General features: G+C 51.3%; 6 protein-coding genes across 6 annotated transcripts; 3 read left to right on the plus strand and 3 right to left on the minus strand.

Annotated features, from left to right (window-relative positions):
* Positions 1-1501: 1501 nt before the first annotated feature.
* NCS57_01389700 (uncharacterized protein) lies at positions 1502-3730 on the plus strand (the record flags this gene model as incomplete). Its single annotated transcript, XM_053063517.1, has 5 exons — positions 1502-1633; positions 1687-2657; positions 2711-2751; positions 2798-3034; positions 3090-3730. 5 exons carry the CDS (start codon positions 1502-1504, stop codon positions 3728-3730), a joined length of 2022 nt encoding a protein of 673 aa, XP_052906850.1.
* A 1247-nt stretch (positions 3731-4977) lies between these two features.
* Positions 4978-7146, plus strand: NCS57_01389800 (uncharacterized protein; the record flags this gene model as incomplete). The annotated part of the gene is made up of 1 exon (XM_053063518.1): positions 4978-7146. The coding sequence occupies exon 1, from the start codon at positions 4993-4995 to the stop codon at positions 7144-7146; it is 2154 nt and encodes a 717-aa protein (XP_052906851.1). The 5' UTR covers positions 4978-4992.
* A 2343-nt stretch (positions 7147-9489) lies between these two features.
* On the minus strand, positions 9490-11615 carry NCS57_01389900 (Helo-like-N domain-containing protein; the record flags this gene model as incomplete). The annotated part of the gene is made up of 5 exons (XM_053063519.1): positions 9490-9944; positions 9993-10265; positions 10317-10846; positions 10900-11136; positions 11191-11615. The coding sequence occupies 5 exons, from the start codon at positions 11613-11615 to the stop codon at positions 9490-9492; spliced, it is 1920 nt and encodes a 639-aa protein (XP_052906852.1).
* A 1912-nt stretch (positions 11616-13527) lies between these two features.
* NCS57_01390000 (uncharacterized protein) lies at positions 13528-16295 on the plus strand (the record flags this gene model as incomplete). Its single annotated transcript, XM_053063520.1, has 3 exons — positions 13528-14007; positions 14058-15087; positions 15136-16295. 3 exons carry the CDS (start codon positions 13528-13530, stop codon positions 16293-16295), a joined length of 2670 nt encoding a protein of 889 aa, XP_052906853.1.
* A 461-nt stretch (positions 16296-16756) lies between these two features.
* NCS57_01390100 (MFS domain-containing protein) lies at positions 16757-18368 on the minus strand (the record flags this gene model as incomplete). The annotated part of the gene is made up of 2 exons (XM_053063521.1): positions 16757-17730; positions 17783-18368. The coding sequence occupies 2 exons, from the start codon at positions 18366-18368 to the stop codon at positions 16757-16759; spliced, it is 1560 nt and encodes a 519-aa protein (XP_052906854.1).
* Positions 18369-19320: 952 nt separating this feature from the next.
* Positions 19321-21141, minus strand: NCS57_01390200 (PepX-C domain-containing protein; the record flags this gene model as incomplete). The annotated part of the gene is made up of 2 exons (XM_053063522.1): positions 19321-20118; positions 20173-21141. The coding sequence occupies 2 exons, from the start codon at positions 21139-21141 to the stop codon at positions 19321-19323; spliced, it is 1767 nt and encodes a 588-aa protein (XP_052906855.1).
* Between the last annotated feature and the right edge of the window lie 644 nt (positions 21142-21785).

A 21785-nucleotide genomic window follows, 5' to 3' on the forward strand; every position in this document is an offset into this window, starting at 1 on the left:
CATGAGATACTAGCGAAAATGCAATTCACGTCTTTTGAGAATCTCGACATGATGTTCCCCGTTACCTTGAAGTATGTGTGATATGTTTTAGCCATAGGCCACTGTGTTAGCAATCAGATACGATGCTATGAAGTGTTCTTTTTTACAGTTGAATCCCGGCCCTTGATGGGATAACGGCACCGAGATAGTGTTTTAGCCATTGCCGTAAATCATTCTACTCAGCCATACCTCCATAGTTGGCCCTCTTCGGCTATTTTCTTTTTCATAATTATGTTTTCCTTCTTACAACTCCAAAGGGAACTCGGCACAGTCACTAGAATACAGCTTTCACTATAATCCTAGTATTGATATGATCATTTCAATGTCTTATGCCGTCAAGCACCGCAATACTAGGTAAACTTTTCAAATATTGTTTATTAAAAAACGCCTGAACAACCCCAGTCCAAGAGCCAGAGAAGTCCTACCGAGATAACACGGAAATATCATAGAAAGCCGCATACTCAAGCCTCGATTCACAGAAGGATTTACAAGATCTACTTACAGTCATTGCAAGTTACTGTTGCATTGCAGAGTTCCATCAATATCGTGTCTTGTATTTGATCCACAAAGGTGCAGTATCCGGTGTTAATGCAAATACAACCAACCTCTGCACCTACACACATCTCACTTCAGTCTGCAGCAATATGTGCTGTCTCATTGGACGTAACTTAGACCGGCCTTCACTCTGTGCATGGCTATGCTTTTCGTGATTATTCATTTCTTACACAAAGTTATCTAAGATCACGGCTAATGCAAAATCTTCGTTGCCCTGCATCCGCGTAGCCGGCGGGATTATTACGTCGAGTTCCCAGTCCGACTCTGACCTCGGGCATCATCAACCTGCACCCGAAACTGAATTAGGTAAACAGACACCATGAGGTATATCCGATCCTCAACCCTGTAACCCGAAGGCCCTCACCCTCGTGGGGATTAGATACGCCTCTTCGCCAGTTGGTCGCTGACAGCTCTGAGGACCAGCCAGTTCCCTCCACTGGGCCGAAGGCGAGGAGCAAGGTGCCCACCAACAGGCATCCGAAAGCTCCGAAACAAGCTGCCGACGTGTCGAGGCCAGGGATCTCCCCACACCATGCCCTTCCCCCAGTGGTTTCCCCCGCCTTCAGCCCGGGTTAGTTTGCGGGGTCTAGCAAAATCCCGACGCACTGGAGAGCGCAGATCCACTCAGTGGCCACGAGTTTGTCAATATGACTCGGCACCTGCGCCAAGGTACTAAGCACGCTTGGAAGCGGTGATTGTACAAACTGAGGGTTGCCCGTCTTCCGAAGCAGTAACCGATGGGCGATCCTACAGCCCTGCTAGTGACACGTCAATCAGCCTCACATCCACGACTATCTATAAGATGTTGAACAACCACGGCCTGGTCTAAGCTCAACACCTCAGCTCTATACAAATCTTTTCAGGCCACTCAACGCAAACCAAACCTCTCTCCTACCTCTGCGCAATCATGGCCGTTGGCGCACAGACTGATCATGTCGACGTCCTCATCGTCGGTGCCGGACCTGCCGGTCTGATGATGGCGACGTGGCTCGCCAAGTGCGGCGTCAAGACTCGCATCGTGGACAAGCGAGGCACAAAGGTACAATCACGCTCTTTGCTGCCACTTGAATCAGTTTTCTGACCAGAATACAGGTCTTCAATGGCCAAGCTGATGGTCTCCAATGTCGAACTCTGGAAATCTTCGACTCTTTTGGCTTCGCCCACAGGGCCTGGATTGAGTCCAACCACATGTTGGAAATCAGCCTTTGGAACCCCGATGAGAAGGGCGTCCTTCGAAGATCTTCGCGCATCCCTGACACCATCCCTGGCATCAGCCGCTTCCAGCAAGTCGTCCTCCACCAAGGTCGAATCGAGAGATTCTTTCTCGATGCCATCAACGAATTCAGTGAAGGCAAGGTCTCGGTTGAGCGTGGCGTCATCCCAACCAGTCTGGAGATTGACGAAAAGACTGTCGAGGACTCCGAAGCCTATCCCATCACTGTCAACTTGCGCCATCTGAGTGAGGAGGAAGCCCGGCCCAAACAAACGGCCACCTCCGTCAATGGAACAGTCATCCAAGACGGCCTGTTCCGCAGCAACCTTTCTCCCGACGACACTGCCGAGATGATCAAGGCAGCTGAGCTCAACCAAAAGGCCGACACGGTAGAGATCGTCAAGGCAAAGTACATGTTGGGAGCAGATGGTGCTCACTCATGGGTTCGCAAGGAACTTGGTTTCAAGCTCGAGGGCGAGTCTACCGATTACATCTGGGGCGTCCTTGACATTGTACCCATTACCGATTTCCCTGATATTCGCATGCGATGTGCCATCCACTCTGCCAATTCTGGAAGTGTCATGGTCATCCCAAGGGAGAACAAGCTGGTCCGCCTGTACATCCAGCTCACCACGACAGAAAAGATTGGCGATCAAGATTCTCGAGCAGACCGCTCATGGATCACACCGGATGTGATTCTCGAGTCTGCTCAAAGAATCATGGCGCCTTACAAGCTGTCTTACCGAAAGCTGGACTGGTGGACAGCGTACCAGATCGGACAGCGTGTTGGCTCAAGCTTCTCTGCCCACGAGAGAGTGTTTTTGGCTGGCGATGCTGTTCATACTCATAGGTTCGTCCCCTGAAGTGTTTTCGCGTTCAGGCCACTAACAAGTGACTGTGCAGTCCCAAAGCTGGTCAGGGTATGAATGTGAGCATGCAAGATTGTAAGATACCCTGCCCTCCACAACCACCGTAACTAACGCCGAACAGCTTTCAACCTTGGGTGGAAGATTGCAACCGTGGTCAAGGGGCTTGCCAACCGCTCTATTCTGAAGACGTACGAGTCTGAAAGGAAGGGTATTGCGCAAGCCTTGATCGACTTTGATCACAAGTTCTCACGACTTTTCTCTGGTCGACCAGCGAAGGACATTATGGATGAGGAGGGCATCAGCATGGATAAGTTCAGGGAGGCCTTCGAGAAGGGCAACATGTTTGCCAGTGGCATTGGTACGTACATGTTTAATACTTTTCAGAAACACAAACTGACGCGGTATACCCATAGCTGTTGACTATGCTCGAAGCAATATCGTTTCCAAACCGGACCCGGATGACGAGGCCTCTAAGGCCGCCAAGCTCCAGGCTCTCGCATCCGAGGTCAAGCTTGGCATGCGCATTCCAAGCGTCAAGGTTCTCAACCAGTCCGATGCCAGACCCTGGCATCTTCAGGAGCTTCTCCGAAGCAACGGCACATGGAGGGTCATCGTGTTCCCTGGAAACATCGACCAAGAAGGACAGAAGAAGCGAATGAACAGCCTCTGCGACAAGCTTTCGGGCCCATCATCATTCCTCAAGCGTTTCACACCACCATCAGCAAGATACGACTCTGTCATTGAAGTCCTGACAGTACATGCCGCTAAGCGCCAAGACCACGAGATTTTCGATTTCCCCGAGGTTCTACGACCATATGACGAGGTGGATGGCTGGGACTACAACAAGATCTTTGTGGACGATCAATCCTACCACGAGGGTTATGGACGCCTGTATGAGACGTTTGGTATCTCTCCCGAGCAAGGCTGCGTGGTCATTATCCGGCCAGATCAGTATGTGTCGTACATCGGCGAGCTTGATGACTACGAGTCTCTTGATGGTTTCTTTTCTGGTTTCTTGATACCACAAGGGGAGGCAAAGGAGGCCAAGGCCTAATGGTGTGAGGGTAGAAAATGTGACAAGCCTTGTTTATCAATTCCAGGTTCATTCTATGCATAATCTCTCATGTTGTCGGTGATTCAAGCCCACGTGCTAACCATGATCTACTCACGACCAATGGTACAGTCATAAGACTCATATCAAGTGAGATATGTATTACACAGAAAACTCGTGTCTCGGCATCTTGACAAACACCGACGAGATTGATGAACACCCACGGACATTCGAAGTTACAGCTAGTGAATCATCCCGTCCAAGTCTAGGGTAGTCAAGCACCCTTTCACCAAGGCATGTCCGTCTCTCATTCCAAAGATGAGACGTGTCCAACCCAAAGCGAAAGTATCTAATGACTAATGAAATTGAATAAATATGCCCATTGCAAACACAATGGACATAAATATTTGTCAAGTTAGAGGGTTAGTGTTGTGGGGTGTGGGGTGAGGATCCGCTAACGGTGTTCATGTCATGTTTTGTGGGTGCAGAGGCAGGACGAAAGAGAGCAAGAATACCCGAGTCTGCTCGCAAGAAAAACAAAACAAAAAATGAGCACGAAGCTGGGCAATTGCATTCGAAACTTAGCATTGCGTAGTGCGGGTGAGATAAAAGGGCTTGGCTCTGCTGTGACGTGCTTGAGCGACGTGTGAAACGCTCATCAAGGTGTGATCGAGTTTCCCCTCCCTGCATTACTACGAGAATACTGAGTAAGCTTGACTTCCTTGCAACTCAAGCCCCCCGAGAACGGTGAGTTTGACCAAGAGTTTCGCTCCTGCGCGCGAAAGATGTGAGCGGGACTTACGCGAAGAGAATTACAATTATTCTCATTTTGCTAGGGGTGTCAAATACTGTGCCGTTGCTGCTCTCAATGCCATGCTTCGTGTTTGTTGGGATGTTTTCTAGCGGGCGCTCGCTGCATGGCGTTCTAGCGGTATGGGGCGGTTTGTCTCGGCATCCGGGGTGTTTGGGCGAAATTATGGGGAATTCTCGGCCACGTGACCGGTTCGGGCACCGCTGCCCGACTCCATTCGGAGCCGGGACCGAACAACCATGCAAGTTAGGCATCTCTCATTGGCTGGCCGAACAATATTCCGACGCCACTAAGCACCAGCAGCCGATGCAGCCAATAATCGTCAAGCTGTTAGAAATGTGCCGTGACACCCCCTGACACCGCTGATAGCTTGCTTATCTTTGTGGTATAATTCCAAGATAAGTTATCGAAAACTGTCTTCAACTTTAAAAACAGTTCAATTCAACCTCCTGCAATGAATCGCGCGGGGATGCGGCGGCTTTCGCTGCTGCAGGCGTCCGGGCGACGCGTCTTGTCGTCTGTATCCCTTGCAACAACCAGAAGATGGCCAATTGCGTCGACAGGGCCCGCTCCCTCTGTCTCGCGGGTGCTCAGGGCGAGGCCGTTGAGCACCACAACACCATTCAGAAATGATGGTCAGGATGATGAGCAGACGGGCTCATACAGCGAAGCTGACCACGAACATGCCGTCATTTCGACATTCGATCTCTTCTCCATCGGCATTGGCCCCTCTTCCTCTCACACTGTCGGACCCATGCGCGCTGGAAACATTTTCGTCAACGACTTGGTTGAAGCCAACCTGCTGCACAAGGTCAACAAGATTCGCGTTTCCATCTATGGAAGTCTTGCGTTGACCGGCGAGGGCCACATGACGCCCTCTGCTCTCCTCCTTGGTCTGGAAGGTGCTGATGTTGAGACTGTCGACACGGGTTATGTGCCCACGCGATTCACCGAGATCAAAGACACCAAGAAGATCCATCTGGGTCGCTGGCTCGCGAAAGATGGCAACAAGGGAAAGGAGATAGATTTCGACTATGAACGCGAATTCGTCTGGGAATGGGGCCGTAAGCTGCCCATGCACAGCAATGGCATGCGCTTCACCGTCTTTGACAAAGAAGGCTACGTCTTGGCGACCAACGACATGTTCAGTGTTGGTGGTGGCTTTGTCGTCAACGGTGCACTCTCCATCGCACCGGAACAAACACTCTCACCAAATGCTCCAGCTCAGCTCGAAGCGTCCGATCCGCAGGCGGAACCGGCCGGAAGACATCCAGCTGACTTGGCCGAGAACATGTACTACAAGGAGATTCGGCGCTCTGATGCCGCCGGAGATCGCAAGACCGGTACCGAGATCAAGCCCATTGGAGCTGCCGCTGTTGAGCCGGCCGCGCTTCTCGGCGATGACTCGGCAAACACCTCCGAAGCCAAGACAGACATTTCGACAGACGTCAAGTCCGAGACCAAGAGCACCAGCTCTTCTCCGCACCCGCGGTATCCGTTCCGGGATGCCGCTAGCTTGCTGTCACTATGCCGAAAGCATAACCTGACGATTGCGCAATTGGTGTATGAGAATGAGAAGAGTCTCGGCTACACAGATGAGGACATTTACCGGAAGTTGTTCAAGATTTGGGGCGTTATGGATGCCAGTATCCTGGAGAGTGTTCAAGCGCCCGCCGGCTCGAAATTGCCCGGCTCACTCAAGCTCCATCGACGAGCACCAGCACTGTACCAGAGATTGACAAGGGGCTTGTATCCCTCCTCTGCCAGCGACACGACAGCGGCTCGTCTCCAAAGCAAGTGGGCATCACCCGAGCCAGAGGAAAGTGATGATGGAGCATTGCCGTCCCCGACAGCTGTATCCAAGACATCTGCTTCTTCTAATACACCGGAGCAAGTGAAGAGCATAGGCATTCGCAAACGCCATCCTCCTCGCATTCACGGCTCATTAGACCATCCAATTGCCCCGTCCCCATCACGCCGGACTACATTCCCGACCATGGACTACTTGGCTGTGTATGCCATTGCGGTGAACGAGACCAATGCAGGTGGCGGCCGAATCGTCACCGCCCCCACCAATGGTGCTGCAGGTATTATTCCCGCTGTTCTCAAGTACACGATTGAGTTCATCAGCGATGATTTGGAGCGAGACATTCCAACGTTCTTGCTTACAGCGGCGGCTATTGGCATGCTGTACAAGCGTGGAGCTACTATCTCTGCTGCTGAAGGTGGATGCATGGCTGAGGTCGGCGTAGCTTGTTCCATGGCTGCCGGTGCATTTGCCGCATGCATGGGGGCGAGCCCTGAGACGATTGAGCAAGCTGCCGAGATTGGTATCGAACATAACCTCGGACTGACTTGCGACCCCATCGGCGGACTTGTCCAGGCTCCCTGCATTGAACGAAACGCCCTTGGAGCTACAAAGGCCATCTCGAGTGCCAACTTGGCTCTAAGCAGCGAGACCGGGACACAACGAGTGAGACTCGATGATGCCATCCGGGCTATGCGACTCACGGCCAAGGGAATGAGAAACGAGTTCAAGGAGACAAGTCTGAGTGGGTTGGCGACCAGTGTGCACATTAATATTCCTGTCAGCGTGCCTGATTGCTAGAGATTTCCTTGCGCGATGCTTAAAAGAACTGGGACTTTGCTGCAGTATCGTGTTTACCGTGACGGCACATACATGATAGACCTGGTTGAATCTGATCTGAAACGCATTCCTTGAGGGTATCTCGGGTACTGACCTGGGTTTGTCTGCAACCGAGGAAGAACGACGCTCCGGGTGCTGTTATTTCAATTCAAAGGCAAGTTATCCCCATCGCCTAATGGTCCACATCAAAGGAACAGACGGGTCCAAAATAATTCTGGTGAAAGTAAAAGAGTGCTTATGGAGATGGCAACTGTAGATCGGATGTGAGCAGAACTGGTCTCTGGACTCTGGTGCTGTGCGTGTTCCTCTGTTTATCAGAAGAGCGGCCACGACGTTGACACTGGACACAACTGTGTTAAAACGCTCTGGTGAATGTAAACACAAGAATGTGGCCACAATTGTTCTGCCTTCGCTGCATTTTTAACGGCTCTCGAAGGCGTCAAGGGCGGGGGCTGTGTACTCCTTTAGCCATATACAACTTGATTGGTAGCTCATTAGTCAGTAAAATGGCTGCAGTGCTGAGGACTTGTACGTGTTTTTCTTGGCTTGTTGTCCGTCATTTCCATCCTACCTCTACGACAGTGCCGTCAACCACATGAGCTCCTACCAAGTCGCCGAGCCTCAGTTAAGGTACTGACTGGCACCATAATCACACAGTAGCCGTCTAGCACAATCCCTCCTCGTCAGCCACTTCTTGGCAGCCCGGTTAGGCAGCCCAGGACAGACGTGACTGAACGAGATTCACGAAACGAAACGAAACGAGAAGCCAAGAGCACGCCCAACAGGAACCTTGCCGCTTTAGGGACATTCTTCACCGCATCTGGCGGCCCTTAGAACCCTTATAGACGCACCGAGCAGGATAAGAGACTTGCTCAGGGGCGTGATGGCGGAGACCTGGCGAGTCGAATCCCCCGGGAGCTCATCATCTCCGGTTTGGCGTGGTTCTATGATGGGGTTCCCCGACGAGCGCTTGAGGGACATCGCTGCCGTGATTGTCTGTATGGTCGCCATGATTGCGAACGGACCTGGCCTTCATTACAACCAGCAAGTCGAGCTTGAAGAGAGGCCAAATCCTTCGTTGACCAAACGTCAAATCGACTATTTTGAAGTCGATCACGATGTCCACTCCTTCGACGATGACTGGGACGATCTCTGGGAAGATCCATATACAGGCACAGAACTGCATGGTGGGAACGAAAAGTCTGCTACTGCTACTAAGCCTCCGGACGCGGCAGAGAAGGTTTCCAGCGACCCTACGTCAAAGTCAACGGGTACGAACCAGAAATCCAGCCTATCCAAACGACCCAGGCGCGATTCGGAAGAAGGAGATGACAATGACCCTCGAAATTGGCGTATTAACAAGCATCCGAAATTAGATGGAGATCTTTGGCCTCTACATTTCGCATGCCCCTATTTTAGACGCAACCCGACCCATTATGGGGATTGTTTCCGCTACAAACTCAAGCGTATTGCGGATGTCAAGCAGCATCTGAAGCGGAATCACCGGCAACCGACCCATTGCAATATCTGCTTAGAGGAACTCCCCAGCGAGGATGCTCTCCATGACCACATCCGCGCTCAACAGTGTAGGAAGCGCGCGTATATCGCTCCGGATGGAATGACGTCCTTACAAGAGAAGAGGGTCATCTCACGAGTCGGAAATAGGAAAAAACCGGTGGCAGAACAGTGGTTTGAGATCTATGATATTCTTTTCCCTGGGGTGCCAAAGCCCGAGTTTGTGTATCTGGGCGATCAACTGGCGGAAGGCGTCGAGAGCTTCCGCCAGTTTGTGAGCCGACAAGGCTTAAAGATGATTGTCCAGGAGTTGAAAGGAAGTAACATTCAAGGAGGGGATGACCAAGAGCTGGAGGGGCGCCTGCAGAACGCATTCTCTAACATGTTTGATGTGTTCCTGAACAGGCAAAATGCTCCAAGGGACGGGAAAAACTATGGGCAGAGTTCGGGGCTAGGAACAACATCACCGCGGCGAGAGGGAGCAGTGGGCCGACGAACTGAAAGCGGAAGTGGCGAGGAGGACACAACCTCGGTACTGTATGAGAGCCTGGAACTGGAAAATGAGGCGTTTGAAGATGAGATACTTGAGAACGATGGATTAGATGGTCAGGGGATCTAGGTCCAACAGCTATATTTAAAGGATGGTGACAACTGAGTACGAGTTGCACATTGGATGGGACCCTGGGTATCGTGTTTATCTCGTATTGAAATTGAGCATAGCAATGCAAAAGCTAAAAATCATGGAGAAGAATGACTGTGCTCGCTTTTCTTCGGTATCCATCTTGTCTGTCACGAAACGATTGCTTGCTTCGTGTAAGACCCCCGTTGCTCAAACTTCATGACGTCTTTTATATCCCTCAATGTCTTTTGCTGAGCAGCATTTTGCAAAAACTCCACCGCTTGCTTCTTCTTCATTTGTTGCGCAAGATCCATCGCAGTCTCTCCCTTCTTGTTTTGACCCCCTACATCAGCTCCGGCGTCCACGAGAACTCGAAGAATATCCATATTTCCCCTCTCAGCGGCCATCATGACAAGAGTGCACTCGTCATGCTGCCAGCGATAGTTTACATCGCCACCGTGCTGGACGAGCAACTCGAATAGTTCCACGTTTCCGCAGTATAATGCCCAGTACATTGCATTTCGGCCGTCATTGCTAGCATGGTTTGGGTTGGCGCCTGCTTTGAGAAGCTCTCTGGCTACCCCGAGGAAGTGATTGGCACAGACACCGATTAATACAATTTCACCTATAAAGAGATCAGCGCCAGTCGGAAAGCTCGTGTTAGTGTACCTACGATTAGATGTGCTAAGGACGTGATTCGGATCGGCTCCTAGTTCCAATAACAACTTGATCATCTCGGCATCGTTCATGACTCTCGCCGTTAGATGGAGTGGAGTAGCCCCCCGAGTAAGGGTTTTTTGTATCTCTTGTTGCCTTGGTAAGCTGGGGCTCAGTTTCGGCATCGTGCTTGCAGGAAGCCATTCGTTTAGATCGGCGCCGTTCTCTGAAAGAAACCGTAAAGAGGGGACGTTCTGATGTAACAGTGCGTAAAAGAAGAGCGACAATCCTGTATCGGGTTAGATCTTCTAGGCCGTAAGACCACTTTATGTTCACTTACCGGTCTCATCCTTGAACTTCGGGTCGAACCCCGAGTCGAAAAGAACCTTGAGGCTCTTTGTATCCCCAGATCGAATTGCCCGATGCAGAAACGAACATTGATCTGACGGGTTAAGTGTCCTGGAAAGGGCTTGAAAGAGACCAGTTCGCCCAGGGATTTCCCCCTCTCTGGCCAGTAGTCTCCTCAACTCCTCCACGGAGTCGCCAATATCACATCTGCTGTCGACAAGCAACTCAGCAAACTCATAGGAGGGTAGTGACAGAGCCAATCGGAGTGGACTTCGTAGGTGGAAATCTTTGGTGTTGAGATGGGCTCCATTCTTGACCAGGAGTTGTCCCATGGCCACATCGTTGTCAAAGGCGCAGTAGTGAAGGACGGTGAATCCTTGTTTCGACCTCCCCGTGGGACCCACGCCTCTGGAAATGAGGGCACGGACATATTGTTTGTTCTGACTGCGGACGGCGTCGAGCATGGCTTCGGGGTTGTCCATGTTGAAGAGATCATCGCCACCTGCTAGGGTATCGGAAGTGCTTCGGTTGGTTAGCGTTATGCCTGTCTGTTTGATGGTTATTTCTGCACTTGCCTAAATGCCCCAGCTCCTTGATCAGGGTAGTCGATACCAGGTGTCTGATCCATAAAGTTCCTCATCACGAAGCCGGCGTCACTCTGGCCATCTCTGACCGAATCATTGTCGACATCCTTCTCGATCTGTTTTCGGAACTCCTCTCCCCGAACGATATCTTTGAAGTCAGACATGATTTTCTCGTAGAGCTGACCTATGTCGGACTTGATTTCGTCGAGTTTCTTCCCCTCGAGGTACCTGAATGAGTGTCAGCTGAAAATCTCATCGCCCCTCAGCGTCTTCTTCATTCACCCATGCAGACTAGTTATCGTCAGGTTCAACCCAGCTTTCCCTTCACCGAGCCTTCCTCTCAAGTCACGAAGCTCGCTTTTCTTCAGATTCCACTCAACCATTCTAATAAACTTCTTTCCTCCTGATGCTTTCTGAACGAGAGGATTCAGGAAGGTCCGAATATCCTGCATTGACTTTTCGCAGGTCCCTAGTTGCCCCTTCAACGCTCTCGTTAATGATGGGGCTTCGACATGCTGGTACTGTTCAGAAAGCTCATGCGTCGTGTCTAGAATAGCGGCTAGATTTGCAACGTCATCTTGAAGATGGCGAATGTCATCTGGGGCATCACGGATGCCTTGGACGAGGGAGTTGAGTCTGAGCGCGACTGTCGCCGTGATTTGGATGATGCCAATGACACTTCCGACGATCCCAAGTGCCTCTGCCATACTGGGGAGTCGTCTTTGCTTGGTTTGTAGGTATTCGATTGGGGATGAGCTTGGACTCAGGGCGGGTGGAACTTGTAAAGAATCACTAATGAAGTGATCCTACCGACAAAAGCAACGATTTATTGCCGCAGCGTTCGCAAAGCTGAACAGAGAGGCAAACGGCCGCCCGGGGGCTGTGCAATGGCGAGGCCCTACAGGGAGTTGGGGAGGCCTGCAACTTTCTGACTCTGGGATTGGCTGGCTGCAGGCGCAACGCCAGGTTTCCGCCGATTTTCTTACAGCCTGCATCTTTTCAAGTTGATCCCTGCCGCTGGTGAATCTTCAGGCCTCCAGAGTCATCTCTGTCTCACTTTGTAGTAGGTGGTAATACGACGCCGGCCCAGACCCTGGTAGTGTATCGAGACTTGCTGTAGATCCTAATCGCCTGCCTTGCACCGTTTTCGCCCCCAGCAGCGCTGCATAGTCGCGCACACTGCCGTAGAAGTTGTGTAAGGGGAGAAAGAAGCAGTCCAGAGTTTAGGATGGAGACCGCCAGGTTCTGCTACGATTAGGTTATTTGCAAAGCTGGGCTTACTGGTAGTGGTCAGGTTAACATGACACTTCAATGAAAGTCAAGGAATAGGGCCGCCCGTGCTAGATCTCGCAGCTCTGATCGCTTTTCAATACGGAGAGCCATGATATAGATGTCTTATTTTGGGCTAATTTTGGCTGAGCTTGGGATCTCCGAGGCCGACGCCTCTCACACAGCCATGTGGTGTCTCCTTACTGATGCACAGCCATCCATCTGAGGACCAAACATAAGCACTGCTGGCCACGCTATACGATATTCTCCTTCCAAGTCCTATATATAGCTCATAGCCTTTCGATGTCTAGGCGAGATGAGATGGCTTCCAGCCTGAGCGCTTTTAGGAGGTTTTCTTCCAGACCCCATGCAAATGAACGACATTTTCCAAAACATGGCGTTCAAAGTCAAACGCCAAGAAAAGCAAGAACTAAGACACTGGCTGGCTCTTTTTTTCGACTAAGCTCTCGTTTGCTTTTAGACGCCCTCAAAAGATTTCATCCAGCCATTTGCATCCGTCCAAAGTCTTGTTCATGGACGGTCCACCGAGACGCCGCAGTGTTGGTGATGAGTTGATATTTCCTAGGCATTTTTGGGGGCGGCAAACGAAGAGCAGACTGTGACAGGGGCGAGGGTCGGTATAAGGCACCGGCTACATACCTATCCGCATAGTAACGCGACATCGGCCCTGGGAATTGAAGCATGAGTAAGCCAATAATACCTACTCAGGCAGGGATAGGAGACCCATCGACTCTGGCCAATTCATCGCAGACGCGGTCACACGCGTATCGAAAGCCTATGGCAAACATGTTGGGAGAAAATGGCGGGTAGCAAATAAATTTCACGGCCAATCAGTAGGGTGCTTACACGAGGAGCTGAAAAGCGGTGGATGCAACCATCAACGCCACAACATCCCGCATACTGGGATGCATAACCCTGTTTCCTTTCAACCCACCCCCATCACCCATGGAGAATGAGGGGATAGAGTTAACTTGGACGTAGATGAACTCGACGACGCAAACAGAGACATTCAAACAGATTCTCACGGGGTCACAATGTTATACGAGATGTCCAGGAAGCCCCTTTAACCATTGCCCAGTCAAGCATTTGGAGGGCCGGTAGATGTTGTGTAACCTTTGGTGGAGTCGGCTTTTGTTTGTCTGTGCAGCCTGCAGAGCACCGAGGCCGCTACAATCACTCTAGCGTGCATGATTTGTGACAGATGAGCATTTCTCATATGCTGTGGTCTCTCAACCATCGACTCATAAAGATCCTGCGCCCAGAACCCCCATCCATCTCACCTCCTTCTTTAACTATCAAAAGTTTGTTCACCCAACCAAATCAGGCAAAATGACTGGCCAGTCACCCCGGTCACCATCCCTAATCGAGCGTATCAACATAGAGACAGAGAAGTGTTTGACAGTCCTTAACAAATTACCACGACCGGCCCAAAGAAACGCACGTGCATTGCACGCTGTTGAGGCCAAGCTCGCCGCGGCAGAGACAGAAGAAGAATGCCAAGCTTTCCGAGCGGAGAGGAGACGGCTCATTCGTGAGAGAGAGTCTGGTCTGAAAGAAGCGACAAGGGACTGGCACGACGAAACTAATGATGTCGTGGAGGACCTGGTCACTACCTTACTCAAACCCATTCTGAGGGAAATCGAATCTCACATCGCTAAGAGTAGCCGTGATACTGCTCAAATCGACACCCCCAGCGGGGTTGATCAAGTTGCAATCTCGCGTACACCGACAATGCCAGCGACCCCGGTGCCTGAGACCAACCAAGCACAAGGCCCATCCGTCGACTCCACCATCCTTGCTGCCGACCAGGTTAGTGATATACTCCAAACGACTTTTTGACCCAAAACTCACGATTAAAGCCAACCAACAAGAGAAAGGCGAGTCCCAGTCGCCCACCTGCTCCGAAAAGACAACGACGCGGGCTCGAGAAGAATACCATAACATTTGCCGAAGTCTTCCGTAACGGCAAGGCGCCCATCAAACGCATCATCGTACAGTATCCTCCAGATTACGGCCAGTGGTACATCATACGATGCCGGAGGCACAATATCAACTTCAAGGAGAACCCTCTCAAAGCAGCATCACGCCACATCTGCCAGAGCAAGCATCCCAATATGCCACGGAACTATGTATCAGTCATCAAGATGATGGGATATCGGGTCGTGAATTGTGATGAGGACCTCGCCGAGCAGAACAATGCTGTCGCCAGAGAGGCGTTTGGAATTCGCAGCCAACCTCCTTCTGCGGATAGCATTGAGGTGGGGTATGATACTATCGCCCCCGCGCCCGAGAGACCATTGCGTGATGATGACGGCGACTATGAAGAAGAAGGTGGTGGTGAATTCACACCTCAGACCAGCAGCTCAGCTCGACGTCGGAGCATCATGGCAATCACTGATCCGACAGCCGGGGAAGTCTATCAAGTCTACTGGAGAATGCTGAAAAAATGGACCGCGGCAATCGTCCTCCCACTTGAGAACCTCGAAAGATTTGGTGTCAAAGACTCGATCGAAAGCCTAGGGCTGCTCAAGAGCCTCCCTTCATGTTATACGTACGACTCCTTGGCCAAGACGTTCCAGTGGAGCGAAGGGTACGAGGCCGGAGGTAAATATATCTCTAAGCGAGAGTTTCCCGTCATGTTCTTCAATGGCGCACCATTTCCTAACATGAGCGAGGTTGCTTGGGTCCCAGCCAAGGATTTGAACCCTCCTGAGATATGCGCGCTGGAGCCTGTCGTTCAAAGGCAGGTTCTGGACTTTCTGGCGGCTAAAGAGGCTGGGCAAGAGGGAGTTGTCGAAGACGAGTCAGAAGAGAGAAGTGTCGAAGAGGAGTCGGAAGATAGAGGCGTTGAAGAGGGGCCAGAAAGAGCGAATTCCAGGGAAGAAGAAAGTAAGCAATCCCCGGACAATGCTTGGTGAGCATTGCTGACATGACAAGATCCTTGCCAAACGATCCAGCAGAACGGGGCCCTTCAGCCGTCGGCTCAGACTGTCCCCATGGACGAGGAGGCAACAGAAACCTCACAGCCAGCCCGGAACGTGGAATCCAGTGTTACCGCACCCATAGTCATTGACCTGACTGGGGAAGACTCAGAGGAGGACGAAGAATCTGCCCCGGATAAGGATACCCCATCGGGTGAGGAACGGCCGGCGAATTCTGCTATTGACGAAGCTATTACGGACGAGGAACTAGTAGCTGCGGAAGATCTCTCTCAAGCGGAACCTGAAAATAGGAACCCTTCCATGGACACAGCGCCCAGCACCAACACCATAATTACGGATCCACCAACACCTGTGGTGGCTCAGTCGCTAGTTGCTGACCAGGAAAGCATCCTTGGCCTTCAGCCGACGCCTTCAATGACCCCGGAGGCGACTTTAGTCGCGCAGCTCGCATGCAGAATGGTAGACCAGGGAGACAAGAGCATCGAGCTTCAACATATGCCGAGACGGGCAGATGCAGAGCTGGCCTTGCAACACTCTCACCCCGAGAGACCACAGGAAACCCTTCATATCACACAGAGCTCACCAAATGTCCACAGGGATGAAAGACTCTATCCCATGACTCCTGTGATTCAGGACAGGCCGAGACAGACGCATTCAGTCCACCCCATCCCTCGGCCACAGACCGTGGGCCCAAGTCCAGGGCGGTTGCCTGAGCTAAGGGTCCAAACGAACCACCAAGAGAAGTCCGCCTGCCGATTGCCATCAATTCAGAATCTACTCGAAGGCCCTAAAATGGGTAGCTTGGGTAATAGTCAGCTCGGAACAGCGCTCCAGTCCCCCATGATGACACCAAGCCCATACACTCCAGGATCCTCTATCCCCAACCATCTGCGCCCTGATGAAACACCAGCGCACCCGACATGGGTCATGACGTCGCCCCAGCTCACACCTCAAGCGACTTCTTTCCGCAGCTGGAATTGGCTTTCGTGCTTCACCCAACCCATTGCGGAACAACTTCAACTAGCAAGCGGATCACCTGCCCCTGCAAGTCCCAGAGATTTCATGGACCATATGGGTCGCTTGCAATGTCCATTTTGCAGGATTCATGTGTTGCAGCTTGATCATTTCACTCAGCACTTGCAACACCCATGCTGAAGCATTCTGGTAGGGCAAGCTTCCCCGGGTATGTCTGCTGCTAGAAGAGGATAGGTGGAGTGGGAAGGCCCTGTCACGGTGTTTCGTTGCAATGGGGCGTATTTATTCTGTACAGAGAAACAATAGGGAATGTGTGAAAAAATCAAAAGTGTTGATTTGCTGTGGAGGACATCAACATCTTTTTGGGCGCTCATGGTGTGAAAGGGTGGGACATTAGACCCATGGACCTGGACGTGGATCTATGTCTTTCGAGAAAAAAAAAGGGCCCTATGCCATGGCTTATTCTTTCAAATGGATGCCAGGGCCGAGACTAGAGTCTGAGCTATGTCTTGACAAGCTAACATAGGCTTCCAAATGATTCATAGCTTCTTATTCAACAATGCTCTACTCGATGTGTTCCATAGCGCCTCTTTCTCGGGTTTCCTCCGTCGCCCTATGCCCTCCACCATCTTCCACCTATACTAATTTGAGCCTGACTCAACATGATCCATCTTTTTATTTTTCTTGGGCTTGATGAGAAAAGATACGAGAAACACAACCCCCGCTAGGGATGTGTAGAATGCCCACATGATACGCAAGCCGTCCATGTAGTCTTGTTTATCAGTGGTAGCAGATCCCTCGTCGTGTGAGACAGACGTCAAGTTCCCACCACCGACAGTCCTCTGGATCAGCACTGTTCCCACAACGATAGAAATCGACGTGAAGAGGCTTCGTAGAAACGTGTATGCTGACATTGTCGCCGTCAAATCTTTGTGGTGGACATGACTCTGCAGGGCAATCATGGGGTTCTGGAACAGCACTCCAGATCCCATACCAGCGATAAACTGGAAGACTATGATCTTGGCCCACTGGACAGTCTGAGAAAGATCAATGAATAACCCGGTGCCTAACGTCATCAGGCCAGCTCCAATGGTGATGAGAATCTTGAAGTTGCCTGTCCTGCGGACGATATACCCTCCAAGCAGCGTTACAAAGGACATCGGAAGGATAAGGGCAAAAAGCGTGACTCCAGATATAATGGGTTTAAATCCAAGAATGACCTGGAAGTAAAGTGGGAGGAAGAAGTCGTAAGAGATAAAGATGAACGAGTGTAAACACGCAACCGTGAACGAGGCGATATTCGTCGTGCTCTGAAAAATGCGGAGGGGGATGATGGGCGTTTTGGCAAACTTGGCCTCCCAAGCCATAAATAGAGCCAAGATTGCGACTCCAAAGACTATCAAGCAAATGACTAGAGCTGAGTTCCAGGGCGCAAGGCCACCAGATCCGGCCCCGAGTCCGTAAAGGAAGCAGATGGTGCCCCCGATGATGAGGACGAATCCCATCCAGTCAAGGCTGCGCAGTCCATCCACAACGGGCTCTTTCTCGATGTCGATTTTGAGCGTGAAAAAGAGGACGACCAATGCGACGGCATCGAACGGCAGGTTGATGTAAACTGGTCTGACATCAGCTTTCGAGTCGGGGTATTAGGTCAACAGGTAACTCACAGCACCATCTCCAACTAACGGCTTGTGCAAAGATGCCACCTAGCACAGGTCCAACAGCACTGGCAATTCCGAAAACAATACCTGTGAGGCCGTAGTATTTCGCGCGCTCTGCGAGGGCAAAGAGGTCGCCAATGATGATGGTGATGAGCACAGTGGAGCCCCCACCACCAAGCCCCTGGACCACCCTCCCGGCGATGAGTGTCGTACTTGAATGGGCCAGGGCACAGACAAGACTGCCTCCCATGAATATTGCCGTCGAGACCATTATGGTGGGCTTCCGACCGAAAATGTCTGAGAGCTTTGCCCAGACTGGCGTCGACGCCGTCGTGGACAGGGTGTAGCCGCTACCGATCCAGGCATATTCTCGAGCGGTGACACCGAGTTGATTGGCGATAGTCGGCAGAGCGGTCGAAGTGATGGTGATATCAAGCGCACTGAGAAATAAGGTCAAGCATAGGGAAAGCATGATCAGGCGACGCCGCCATGTCCCTATCTTGGGGGGCTGGTACGAGGTGCCAGTCTCGACCGGCTCGAGACAGGCCCCTGTCGACTCCTTTTCCTGCTGAAGTTGTGAATGGTCCGCCATGATGATCTTGAGCTCGAAAATGAAACGAAAGATCACGATGGGTCATGTTAGAAAAGCTGCAGGTGATCGGTCTGTTGACCTTGTTTTGTAGCTTCGGTTCGTTTCGGTTCGGCTAAGTGTCTTACGATTTGGCCAGCCGAGCCTGTTCCACCACTGGCAATAACAGTTGATCGAGATCTGATTCAATGATTCAGGACAAACTGTATTTTTGCTTTTAATTTATATCGACGTATATTGGGTTTGATGGGTAGGCCTAGCTTGTCGCGCTCGGGTAAGACCATCGAGATAGATGTTCGGAGGGAGGGGGGGAGGGAGTCTAGAGGTCCAAGCTAACGCAGCTTCATTAGGACTTACCGTATCGATGCTACATAGCTAAAGTCCCGGTGGACTCATCGGGTTCGTCTAAACGAACAAAAATGATGAAGAAGGTCTCCACACTCAGGGAGCTACTTGAGTGATCCTACGATAGTTGTGTGGCAAAAAGAAATGCCCAACTAGCCTTGTCTCGAGGGTGAGTTGTCACCAGCAAAAGAATATATTAAGCCAGGCCAGCAAAAGAATCACAACAACTGTAACTATCAAACTGGTCTTTGACGGTACACCAGGGACTCGAACCCTGAGCCTTAGTCTTAGGAGGACTACGCGCTACCATTGCGCCAGCATACCTGAGCGATTCTAATGGCTCGTCATTGACTGCAACGTCCCCGTAACGCGTCTCAAGAGTATGGCCACTCGGCTAGCCACATCGCCTCAAAAGCGTCACACTCTACTCTCGACGCATAGAAAAGTCTTAGGAAAGTTACAATAGTTGTATCTATACCAATCTTCATTCAGGAGCCACAATGACCAACAGGGATCAAGTATGGAGAAGGCTATGTGGGCACCAGTCAAGGACTTTCATTCAAGGCCGCGTTCATCCAAGGATGTCAAACCTGTGTTTATTAACTATCATCTATAGCTCAACAAAAGGAAGAATGACTCTGCTAGGATAATCACCACCGAAGTGAACAGTATGGCGGCCCTTGTTCTTCTCGCTATCCGGCCTGGGCTTGGAAAACGCAGTCACTTCTGTGAACCCGGGATACTGCCCCAAAACATCGAACTGGATGCTCTCCCCGGCCTGATAGTCAACACCCATGGCCCAGATACCAATCTCCAGCTTGACAACCTCACCCTTTGGGATCAACTGCACCTCATCGTGTGGGTGGAAAGGGAACTGGGAATGCATTGAGCGGGTAGAGTCAATCTTGCGATGAGAGGCTCGAAGAATTCCCATTGAGCCGTTGTGCAGGGTAAGGCTTATACGCTCCTTCTCAGACATTTCCTCAACTGTCTTGACGGGAGTCCTCTCGATGGGGAATTGCAGATGGCTCAGCTCCTTGCCTGTCTTGTCGAGCTTTCGCAGCTGCACAAAGACAACCATGTCATCCAGAGCATCACAACTCATATAGAGCTCTGCTTTGGGAATGCCCAAGATCCGCGTGGGCTTGTCGAAAGTGTATCGAAACTTGGAGATGGACCATCGATCCTCAGAATTGTGAGAGGTAGTACCGGCGGAAGGAAGAGCGTCAAGAAGGCTGCCATCCGATCCAAGGTACAATGAGCGGTAATCAGTGTTTGGCGAGGGAAAGTCGGCCAACTCGATGTTCTCCTCAACACGGCCTTGGTCATATTGGAGGGTCGCCCAACGGACTCGGGGCGTCTTCTCCCAGTCGTTGTCGATGCCTTTGAGATACTTGTCAAAGTATTTCTGAGACGATGTTAGTGGCGGTTTTGACATGAGATGCTGGCGTAGAATGCTTACCTTGAGCTCTGGGTAGCTCTCCCTCTCGCCATAGAGCTCAAACCACTCCTGATGACCACACCACTTGATCCACTTCTTATCACTCTTCAACTCCATCCAGCCTCGCACAGCGCCCATAGTATGGATCTGGCTGAGGTCGGACCCGGTGATGAAGACAGGAATGTCAATCTTGCTGAAATCAACACGCTTATCGTTCCAGTAAGCATTGGCAGTGGGGCTGCGGCGATACATCTCAGCAAAGTCTTCCACACCATGGTTGCCCTTGATCACCAGCGTTGTGATGAGATCAAAGTTGCTCATGGTGAACCATCCACCCCGGCAAAACTGCTCTCGGAAAATATCTCCGCAGCCCTCCCAAGGCGCAATTGCCTTCAAGGATGGAGGCTTCTGGGCGGCGGCGTGCCACTGCATAATGGCCAAATAAGAATTACCAGCCATCCCCACGCTTCCATTGCACCAAGGCAGCTTCGCGAGAGCTTCGATGACATCATGTGCATCTTCACCCTCTTGAGCACCCATGCAGACAGCGTCACCGTCGCTGTCTCCAGCGCCACGGGCATCAACGTTGGCGATGGCGTAGCCTTGGTTCACCCACCAAGCAGGGTCGAGGCCTTCAAACTTTTCCAGACCGCTGACATCTTCGCGTTTGAGGCAGCATGCCCAGACGCAGACGTTGAAGATCATGTCGAGTGCAGAGTATTTTTTGCCATAAGGAGACCATGAGATGATGACAGGTACTTTCTCATCGCCGGTAGGACGGAAAACATCGGCGTAGAGCCTGCAGCCATCGCGGACAGTGATCTCGACGTCGTGGTCAACGCGGATGTCCGAGTCAAGTGTCCTGGCCTTGAATGGCGCTGAGCCTTTCTTGAGGACTTCTGACTTGCCGATAGTTGGCTCAACGTAGCCATTGACGCCCACCTCTGGCTTGGTGAGGGGCTTGAATGCAACTTGAACGGGAACGGGCATTGTTGCAAGGTGGAATGGCAGAGATGAGTAAGGGGGAAGAATAAGAACAGCCTAGAGGTTGAGTTGACTAGGTGACTGGCTGATGAGGGATCTGAAAATAAACTAGGAGGGACAGGATGAGGCTTGATCGATTGATACGTGGTACTAGGGTGGGAGTTGACGTTGGCTTTAATTAGTTGATGATCATGCATCAATTGCCGTGTCACTAATGCCGACTACACGGACCAGAAGAAGTCGAGACCTCTCCACATCCCGCCTCGTGATTACAACTAAACACCATTGTTTGGCCGTGTCATCTCGGTTGAAGTTATCCCCACGGGGTAGAGTGAGGGGGAACTTGCGGGGTGCGTAAGACTCATTTTTCGGTTCAATCACGAACCGAAATCCGAACCGAACGGAAACGAACCGAAGGAGGAGGAGTTGAGTTTACGCCTGCACCATCTCCCTAGAATGTTTGCCGATGCCGACAATGGATGGCCCCGAACCGAGTGGGCCATACCGGAGGGGCACCTTGAGCCTCAGATCTTGACTTTCTTGGGTTTCATGACCGAGATATAACTACCTTGAGCCTCATGACCTGCATATTCTTTGCTCCTCATCAACACACTTCCATACATCTTGAACATTACCATCTTCAGCTTGCA

Source organism: Fusarium keratoplasticum, chromosome 12, assembly GCF_025433545.1.
Source record: "Fusarium keratoplasticum isolate Fu6.1 chromosome 12, whole genome shotgun sequence".
NCBI classification, from domain to species: Eukaryota; Fungi; Ascomycota; class Sordariomycetes; order Hypocreales; family Nectriaceae; genus Fusarium; species Fusarium keratoplasticum.